The sequence below is a fragment of a genome, unplaced genomic scaffold, assembly GCF_019419815.1.
Source record: "Pyrus x bretschneideri cultivar Hongxiangsu unplaced genomic scaffold, Pyrus_bretschneideri_v1 Contig6, whole genome shotgun sequence".
Lineage (NCBI taxonomy): Eukaryota > Viridiplantae > Streptophyta > Magnoliopsida > Rosales > Rosaceae > Pyrus > Pyrus x bretschneideri.
The window spans coordinates 8,141,595-8,151,785 of record NW_025999798.1 but is presented as its reverse complement, the minus strand read 5'-3'; the positions used below and the strand labels follow the sequence as shown (position 1 = coordinate 8,151,785).

At 35.7% G+C, this 10,191-nt stretch overlaps 1 protein-coding gene across 1 annotated transcript; it reads left to right on the top strand.

Moving 5' to 3' along the window:
- The first annotated feature begins 2,846 nt into the window (after nt 1-2,846).
- Nucleotides 2,847-8,695, top strand: LOC103943667 (protein pleiotropic regulatory locus 1). Its single transcript, XM_048572120.1, has 17 exons — nt 2,847-3,190; nt 3,328-3,352; nt 3,486-3,603; nt 3,760-3,829; nt 4,153-4,215; nt 4,795-4,876; nt 5,212-5,304; nt 5,511-5,574; nt 5,665-5,750; nt 5,843-5,944; nt 6,091-6,174; nt 6,703-6,763; nt 6,846-6,912; nt 7,030-7,107; nt 7,948-8,012; nt 8,113-8,190; nt 8,275-8,695. Exons 1-17 carry the CDS (start codon nt 3,057-3,059, stop codon nt 8,445-8,447), a joined length of 1,443 nt encoding a protein of 480 aa, XP_048428077.1. The 5' UTR covers nt 2,847-3,056; the 3' UTR covers nt 8,448-8,695.
- The last annotated feature ends 1,496 nt before the right edge of the window (nt 8,696-10,191 follow it).

Sequence of the window (10,191 nt, the reverse complement as noted above, 5' to 3'; positions counted from 1 at the left end):
GTGGAGTTAGTTTTTATGATTTTGTGACTCTCTATTCAACAAAAAAAGTGTAATTTTTATGATTCAACCTTAACCTTGTTGCAAGATTTCCAGAAATGAAGGATGGAAGAACGGAGAAGATGAACTACAACAATTCAGTATTTTTTGTGATTTTGCTAGTTAAAGTGTATTTTGCATTTCTTTTGTAATGAATTGGGGTTAAATTGTAATGAGTTGGGGTTGACTTAGTCTGGTATTGGTTCTTATCATTGGGATTCTCTATGGTCTTGATTTCCCTCCTATTTATGTCACGCCATAATTGTGGATGCATATTTCTTCCTCCTTGATCTTGGACAAAATTGCATCTACAAAACAAATCACACCTTAGGTCAAGGCCAAAAGGCTCACGCGCCCACAATGAATTGGAGGGGGGGCTTTGGCTGAAGAACCTCCGATGCCAAAATTAGTATTTTGGGGAAAAAGTGGGATAATTTTATAGAATTTTGCAAGATAATTCGAAGTCAAATTTGAGGAGAATGATGAAGTTTAAATAGGAGAGTGGTCGGCCTCCTTGGGTGAGAGAGGACCAGCCACCTAGCTCCCTTTGTGGGCTAGGTTCTTGATTTGTGTTAAATTGGGAGTTATGTAATAATTACCTAATCATTTAACTAATTAATAGAATAATTACCTAATTGATTATCTAATCAACATAATAAAAAAGGGAAGATTTGAGAGTTACCTTGTGGAGGAGATTGGATGAGGATGAATGAAATAGATTTTGAATAGTTACCTATTTTGGGCACTTTTGACTTGGTTGAGTGATGATTGCCCGCTGCTCGCGCGTAAGAATCCTGGTATGCCTCAGGAACATTTTTGTCATCTTCTATCCAAAAATCCACGTATCGTCTTGTGATTATTTTTGGTTCCACAATAACACTACCACTCGATTGTAATGGATGCTCGTGTAGCTTCACTGGAAGCTTCTATGGCGAAATTAACTTCCATGATCGATGAGGTTGTTTCTAATGTTTTGATACTAAACTTAAGATCTATTTTGAACAGTTTCGCCATGAATTTCAATTTGGGGACCACGGGATGATTTTATTTATTTATGCAATCTTTGATATTCCATCCTCGTGAAACGAGCACATCCAGCAACATTGTAGTCCGATCTATGGAGCACACACTACTCTTCCATATTTGCCAAACATATGCCGTTCATTCCAATAAATAGTTTATACCTCATTTTCTAAGTTTTGCCAAACATGTCTAGTTTACTCCAATATCTTATATGAATCAAAGTTTCAATTTAACAAAATATCTACAAATAGCGAACATCTTTTTGTACTCAAACATATCAATTCCAACAAGCGTACAATGCTTTATTTGTTCCAGCACAAGGGCGGAGCCAAGTACAAGGCTCCCCTAGGCTATAGCATAGGGAGAGTTTGGTTCTTCAAGCTTAAAAATATTAATTTTTGGGTTAGTTTATGATTTTTAATTGTCATATTTCATTTAACAAATGAATTTTTATTATTAATAAGGTTGTTTTTAAGAATAATAAGAGCTGATATATGTTAAATAAACTCATTACTTTAACCAATATTATATTTAATAGTAATAAATTAAAACTTCCATACCACAAATGGTTTCTTATTTTATTCACTTAAAAGTTTTGAAGGCTAGAAACCTAGAAAACATAGCATAAAATTCTTACTTCAAATTACTACATTCAAGTTTTTACTATTATATAACTTTATGTAGGCAACATAAGATTAAAAATTGGATTTCGTAGTAATAATTTTAAATTAGCTCACCCACCGAATAATTTCTGGCTGCGCCATTGTTACAGCATATCATGCAAACGGTTCATTTATCAATTAAGGTAGAAAAGCATGATTAGTATAACTTTTTGGTCATATTTTCAGTGTAAGATCCCACATCGTTCAGAGGAGTGATTCTTATATTATATTCTCATCCCTATCTAGCACGAGGCCTTTTGGAAGCTCACTGGTTTCGGATTCCATGGGAGCTCCGAAGTTAAATGAGTAGTGCGCGAGCACTCCCATGATGAGTGATCCACTGGGAAGTTCTCGTGTGAGTTCTTAGAAACAAAATCGTGAGGGTGTGGTCAGGGCCCAAAGCGGACAATATCATGCCACTATATGGTGGACCTCGGGCCAGGATGTGACATTCAGTGTTTTCACAAATAAGTTTTTTGATTGTTTAAGCTTTCGTTGTTAACATTAGTGAATCAAATGATGGAAATGAATAAAATTGTTTCAACACAAAACTGAATTTGTAATCGTACAAAATATAAGTCAAACTAAAATATATTCACGCACACTGTATGTGTGAATAATTTATTTTATTTTTCGTTATTAAAGAGTGTGATTAGTTTTTAAATTATTATAAAAAAAATCACAAATGGGATAATGATGGGTGGGCATATTTTTATTTATTTTTTGTTATCTTATGTTTAGTTTTTAGATAAGGCATGCTATGTTTGCATGGTTCTGAGGTTGATGTAAAAAATAGTACAATTTATGTTGTATGTACTTACTAGATTGTCTATATTTTTTATTTTTGTTCAATTTTAGTGAGAAAATTTGAATGAATAATTTTTTGAAGTTTTGGTTGGCAAACATGATTTTAACAATAAGTAGTTTAGATAACGTTACAATCATATAGCATTAAACAAAGTAATGCGCTACTTACTGCAATGGCCTAAATGTATTTTTTCTTACTGATAAGTGAAATGTTATAAGTTCGATTCTTATCAAAAATAAATTTAAATTATATTATTATTTGTCCCGTAAATAACTATAACTCTCTCTTCCTCCTTATATCAATCGTTACCACCGAAAATGCAATTAGCTTGTATGTTGTTGATGTTATATATTGAACTACAGGAACCCAGGGCTGTCTTTGGCGGGACTCCTAAGCACAACACCGTACCGTAAATCGAACTAATCAGGCACTTGGTCTCTCTTCGCTTCCCCTTCCTCCAACTTCTAGGGCTTTTGGGGGCCAGAAAGAATCCGCGCTATATCCTTAGTATATAGAAGAAGAAGATCATGCCCGGGCCCACCTTGGAGATGGAACCAGTGGAGCCACAGTCGCTGAAGAAGCTCAGTCTCAAATCCCTCAAACGATCCCTCGATCTCTTCTCCCCCGCCCACGGCGAACTCCCCCCTCCCGACCCCGAGAGGTACCGCCGTTGCCTTTAATTTCTGTAATTTTTAGGGTTTGTGAAATTATTGAGTTGAATTTAGGTTTTTTTTGTTTTTTTTTAATTTTAATTTGTGCGTTAATTATTGCTTACTCTTTTTATTTTTTTCTTTGCAGTAAGAGAATTCGCATGAGTCACAAGGTTAGTGAAATCACTGAGTTGAAATTGTTAGTTTTTGTGTTCTATTTTTTCATTTTTGTGAACTATGAGCTTTGTGAAGTTATTGATTTGAAGAATGTTGCATTGGAGTTAAAATTTTGATCTGAATTATTAGATAAGCATGGAATATGGAGGAATTCAACCCACACCTAGCCAAAAACCACCTCGCCGGGCTGAGTCGGGTGCACCAGTAACTGGTTCTGAAGGGCCTTCCAATGCCCTTGCCCTTACAGGTATCATTTTTAATAATTGAACTTTCTAATAAGCAGTTAGAAGTAGGGAAGGTTCAGCTTATTGTTTTGGGAAAGTTATCCCTAATTGGGTATTCTATATTGCAATTGTAACATGCTAAATTATTTTGTTGGTTTAATACCATGTGTGTCATGAAGATTCTAAGGATGCGCAGACGGGAGGAGCTCAAAACTCTTTGGTTGTCGGTCCTTCTGCACCAAGGGCACTGTGAGTAGTTTCTTCCTTGCAGGTGTATTAATGGCTGTTTTCATGTTTATTTAGTATTTCTATGTTGCACATGTTTCAACTTATCCCTCTTCCCATATATATTTGCACACTCTCGGACTATGGCTTGCAACTATTAGATTCTTTATTTCAAAGTGATTGGGCTAAATATTTGGACCATTTATGAGAATCATGTGAGTGATTTGTGAAATTTGACAGTTTTTTAGTTCTAATGATGCTGGAGTGCAAATGGTTTATTATGATTTCTTGTAATGATGATGCCTTTTATTGTGGACTGAATTGTTTAATCATATTCTTTATTTCAGGAATACTGTTGGTATTTCGGGTAAAGGCACTTTAGCTGTTTCTGCTGCAGGGTCATCTGAAAGGTTTGAGTTTTGTCCTCCTCTGATTTGCTTTAAGGGGGTTGTGGTCAAATTAGTTTCTCTGAATACAGCCTGCTTTAGTTTTTGTTTTTATTTCAGAATGTAGTCCATATAAGAGAGCTATCAGTATTTCATCTAATTAGTTTACTATGAATTTTTGTCTCAGGGTTGTTATGGGAAACATATAAGTTCTTAGAAATGTTCTTGGAAATATAAAAGACCAGTTAAAATATTCAAAAGAGAGAGATATTTTTTAAGAGTAAAGTTTCACAGTGGTTTGAATCCCTTTGATACGGTTGAATTCTTTTTGTTTTAGGAATGCCCTTACCATTTTGCACCATCTGCATGTATTACGTGGGGTTGAAGTCGTATTAATGTACCATATGATGTGCTTCTATGGTGTTGTTAGATTGAAGTTTTTATTAGGTTTTTTATGGGATATTTTAGGTGAACTGAATATACTAAATATTACAAGCTGCATGATGATGTATCCCATCTTGTTGCATTTTCTCTAATCCTGATAATACTACTACGGAAAACATATCCCATTTTTGCTTTAACTGTTACTTTTCTCTTGTATAGGTTTTCAACATCGGCCATGATGGAAAGGATTTCCAGCAGATGGCCACGTCCTGATTGGCATGCTCCTTGGAAAATCTACAGAGTAAGTATAATGCGTTGTTTATGATAGACAGTTAGGAGCAGTGGGGAAAGTAGTTGGGATTATAGCGTCTAGGTAACTTGGAGATTCTGATTAGATGGAAATGTTAGGAACCAACATGGGAATATATGTTATATGGGTGTGTCTTTCAATTTTTGTTGTCCTTTGTTTGGCTCTTTCTTGGTTAACGGGTTGATAAGATTGACCTGCACCCCTTCTATGATTGAACATGAGTTGTAACTTGCCATTATGCTATTGTCTCTTATCTGAAGAAAGGAAAAGGTTATGCATACTGTTTCTTACAAGCCATTGTTAAATTGTTCCATTTGATTATGTAGGTCATTAGCGGCCACTTAGGATGGGTACGAGCTATTGCCTTTGATCCAAGTAATAAATGGTTCTGCACTGGCTCAGCAGACCGTACCATCAAGGTATGCAACTTTATGCTTCATTTGTCTGAGTTGGTCCGTCTGAGTTGTTTTCCTTCCCCTTTTTCTTGCTATGTTTTCTCATTTCCTCCTCTGCAGAAAGTTAAAATCACTTGTCATTTTTTATTATTAGTTTGTGTTCTCTTTTCTTGTCGTGTGAGTGTTTATTTCATGTTCTTTTGGATTGTCTTCTGATTTTGGTTTATCAGATTTGGGATGTTGCAACTGGAACTCTACAACTGACAGTGACAGGACACATCGAGCAAATACGAGGTTCGTTTCTCTTGGCTGTTCGTTTATTTTGGTTAACCATGCTGTGGTTAATGATGCTGTTGGTAACAATAAGTGCTTGGGTTTTTGCAGGCCTTGCGGTTAGCAGCAGGCATACCTATATGTTCTCTGCTGGAGATGACAAACTAGTTAAATGCTGGGATCTTGAACAGAATAAGGTTAATACTTCTACTTAATATTTTTGAGATCTTTATTGCGGTTGTGTTCTGTAAGTAATGCTGGTTGTTACAACAGATAAATTGTTGTGCAGGTTATCCGTTCATATCATGGTCATCTAAGTGGTGTTTACTGCTTGGCTCTTCATCCCACTCTTGATGTTTTACTTACCGGGGGACGTGATTCTGTATGCCGGGTATGTAATTATCCTATTAAAATTCAAATCCTGCATACTATAATGGAGGAAGCACTCTTGGGGATTGAGCAAAGTGATTGTTGTAATATTTATCAGAGTGGTACTGTGTTAATAATACCTTTGTTTTGGTGCAATAAATCTTTCAGGTTTGGGATATTCGAAGCAAGATGCAAGTTCATGCGTTGTCGGGGCATGACAACACAGTTTGTTCTGTTTTTACTCGACCAACAGTATGAAAAACTCTTCTGTTTTCTTTACCATGTTCTGACTATATTGTGGAGTATGCATGCTGACAATATTTTAGATCCAAACAATTCATAATGATAGCTTATATTGTTATTGGTGTCTTCTTTAGAGATTGGGATTCAAGGTCATGGTTTTTCATTGTTTAATTCTTGGTCTCCCCATCTGGCAAAACATTCAATGTTTAGCAATTCATATTGTCATGTCCTGAGAATAGTATTATGTTTATGTTAGATATCCTTCAGTGTTACATCATTCTTTTAAATATTTTGAGTCCTGTAATCCGTAGTCCTCATTTCTTTTCTATAGAAGTTAATTAATAAGCTGCAGTGAATTGAATTCACTGGCACTTTGAATTTCTAGTTTTGTGTTAAACATTACATCTCTGAGGTTTTTTTTTAGGTTGATAGCTAGATTTCTATATGTGGAAACTCTTTTGACGGTTTTCTGGCCACTTCTCATTTTATTGTTAAGAGAGGCAATATTCCTTATAGTTTATTGTCTACTGTTTGCAGGATCCACAAGTTGTTACTGGCTCTCATGACACAACCATCAAGTTCTGGGACCTTAGATATGGTAATTTATGTTCTGTAAGTTAAAACTCATTTCAGTTTTGGTATTTCCTTCTTTTTTAAGTATCAATTTTCATTTGTCTCAGGAAAAACAATGTCAACTCTGACACACCATAAAAAGTCTGTGCGTGCAATGGCCCAGCATCCTAAAGAGTATGTGCTGATTCATGTACTTAGTACTTCACGTGTAGTGAATAATCCTGGTTGTGTTTGTTATTATGCCCTTGTAAATTATATGCTTTGCTCTTTCTAATTGTGTTCGGTTTTCAGGCAATGTTTTGCATCTGCATCAGCTGATAATATTAAGAAGTTCAGCCTCCCAAGAGGCGAATTTTTACACAACATGCTGTGAGTATTTGAATAAACGGTATCTTTTCATATATGTTTTTACACAACATGCTGTGAGTATTTGAATAAACCGTATCTTTTCATATATGTTGTTCCTGGAATGATACATTTACCATTTGCTCTTCTTTCCTATTATATGTCTGTGATGTATTCTTTATTTGAAGAATGATAAGCGATATTAAGATTGATGGTTCGTATGTTTCTCTGCTTAAGCCTAGCTAGGTAATGAACTTGTCATGGATAAATAGTTGTGCCAATGTGTCCTTGTGTTTGATAAGGTATTGCGCTCCTTTTTCTTGTTCTTTTTTATGCACACATTCCCTTTGTAGCAAGTCAATTAGGCTGCTCAACGCACAGGCACCATAACGTTAGCCAAGATGCAATGCAAAACCTCTGATCTGGAGCGTAATAGGGATTGTTTTGCTTGCGATGGATCCATTGAAACCGAAAACTTACACATGGTTCACCAATTGAACAATTTTGAGTTATAAGCATATGCTGAGGTGGTTTGTGTTACTACTTGGGTGTGCGTGTTATTGTTTTCTCATCAGTTCTTAAGTGTGTTATATAATTCAGATTCATGGCCTGGAGAAATGCATGCCAAGCCTTATAGTTGCTTTCTACTCATGCTATTAGAGCATTTTAAAGTATTAGTGGTGTAGCACTTTGAAATTGCAATGGATGTGATCTGTCTTGTATGTATTTAGAGTTGGGTACCTTTTTCTGACAAACTGAATGTATCGTGAATTGAGTATATTGCTGATTAATATGAACTATATGAACTCTTTGGGATATTTTTTTTATCACAACGTTCCAAAAATTTTCCTTGTGTATGGACAGCTCTCAGCAGAAAACAATAATCAATGCAATGGCTGTCAACGAGGATGGAGTTATGGCCACTGGAGGTATGAATTTTTTACATATGAAAGGGCAATAAGGGAATGATCTTAGTTCGTTTCATAAAACTTGGTAATTCTAATCTTTTGCGCCTTTGTTTTATTGAAGGCGATAATGGGAGCATGTGGTTCTGGGATTGGAAGAGCGGTCACAATTTTCAGCAATCCCAAACAATTGTACAGCCTGGTATGTTTATTTTGCTGGCGCCCTACTTTTGCGGTTGATTGTAGCAAGAAGGGATGCTAACCCCTAGATGTGCTTTTATTACAGGCTCGCTGGATAGTGAAGCTGGTATATATGCTCTTTCATACGACATCACGGGTACGAGGCTGGTCAGTTGTGAAGCCGATAAGACTATCAAGATGTGGAGGCAAGATGAAAATGCCACTCCAGAAACCCACCCTCTCAACTTTAGGCCTCCGAAAGACATTCGACGGTTTTAGAGTTGATCCTCCGTCGTAGTTTCTCTGTTCACCGAGGTGTAATATTATCTCACAAGTGATTGTCTTTATTATTTTAGTGAGTGGTCGTTACAGACTTACAGTTGCACTGCTCGTTGCTATGAGATAAACTATACAAATTTTTGTGTTATATTACTCATAGTTGAATATGTTCCTACCATGCGCCTGAACCAGTTCCAGAAATAATTTATTTTGAAGTAGTGGAAAACCTTGCAGTTTGCAGTGCATAATTCTTGTGTTTTTCTTGCAATCTTGAAAAATTCGATACCCTCGTCCATTCATTCTACTGTTTTGATAAACCGGGACGGTAACAGAGATCTGATATTGAGAAGAGAAATATGGTTAGACGAAGAGCTACTTAGTCGATTGGAAAAACACTACTGAATATTTGCGTTGGAACTTGGAAGTGGGAAGATAATCCTTAATATGTAGACTGACCACATGTTGAGCGACAACCAACATGTTTGCCTTTGTTTGCGATGCCATGTTCATTTGGTTTTCAAAACCAATGCGGTGTGTGTCATACATGTCAAATTCAAAATTTCAGGCGCAAAATTAAATACATTTAACCAATTGATACACAAACTTTTTTTTTCTTAAAAACTTAAATTTTAATTTTTGCAAAATTCTCGCTCTAATTTCACATTTTCTTTTTTTCATAATCAATGAGCTTGTGCATGTGGCAACGCTACATTCTTTCCCATCTCCAAGGGAAGAAAATTGTTGCTAGGTTTAGGGGAATTCTATTTAGTGTTTGGATGCCACCTTTCTACTAGGGTGGTGCTATCCATCTACCCATTTTTACTTCTTACATTTTTTTTTTTTTTTTTAAATTTTTGATCGTCGAATCGAATTAATAGAATAAAATCAATCGACAAAAGTTTATAAAGGTATGTAAAAGGTAAAAAGACGTGCATAAATAACACAATCCACAAAAGCAACCTTTAGGTCATGTTTCGAAGTGAACACTTGGCAATTCTGTCATCTGCCACGTGGTACTATGTGAATTGATGACATGCCCATATTGTTGCCTGAATTTTGACCATCCCACGGTAATTAAAACATCAAAACAGCCTGTCCTTATAGGACACGAACGTATTACACCATGGTGTAGTGTATTGACAGCTGGTGACATTTTATTTGGGATTTAACTTCACTCATGAAGAATTAAGCAACAGCTGCTGCTTACACCCAATTTTGGTTGGACATGTATCCAAGTTTTGATTAGAAAAAATCAAATTTTGAACACGTGTCCAGCCATGATTAGATGTAAGCAGCAGTTGCTGCTGAATTTGCAGCAGCTAAGTCCAGTTCTTTTATTTGATGTGAACGAATAAATTCCAAAGTGAGTCCACAAATAATACATTGTCATCAATCAAAATTTTATCTAAAGAATGGGGCGTGTTTGACATTGTTTTTACAAGGGTTAAAAAGTGTTTTCTGTGAACACACTTGTTGAAAAACTTCTAAGTGTCTTTTAGATAACATTTGAATTTTTTCGTTAAAATTTCTACAAACTTGTAACACTAATGTTTATAAGCAGAAGTACTTAATATGCTCACCCTACTTTCTAGAGAAATCCAAAACGTGCCAATAATATGCTTACCTAACATTACTTATTACATTACAAAAGCTCTGTAAAACAACACACAATCTAGTTTAGTGACAAAGTAAGCAAGTAAATCCCCCACCTCATTGCCTAAAAAGCCAAAACCTACATAGATGC

Excerpts from the sequence above, each read along its gene's own strand:
- LOC103943667 (XM_048572120.1), top strand. The coding sequence starts at position 3,057 with ATGCCCGGGCCCACCTTGGAGATGGAACCAGTGGAGCCACAGTCGCTG. Across the intron at positions 4,877-5,211 it reads CTCCTTGGAAAATCTACAGA|GTCATTAGCGGCCACTTAGG; the intron begins GTAAGTATAATG and ends TTGATTATGTAG. Across the intron at positions 8,191-8,274 it reads CCAAACAATTGTACAGCCTG|GCTCGCTGGATAGTGAAGCT; the intron begins GTATGTTTATTT and ends CTTTTATTACAG.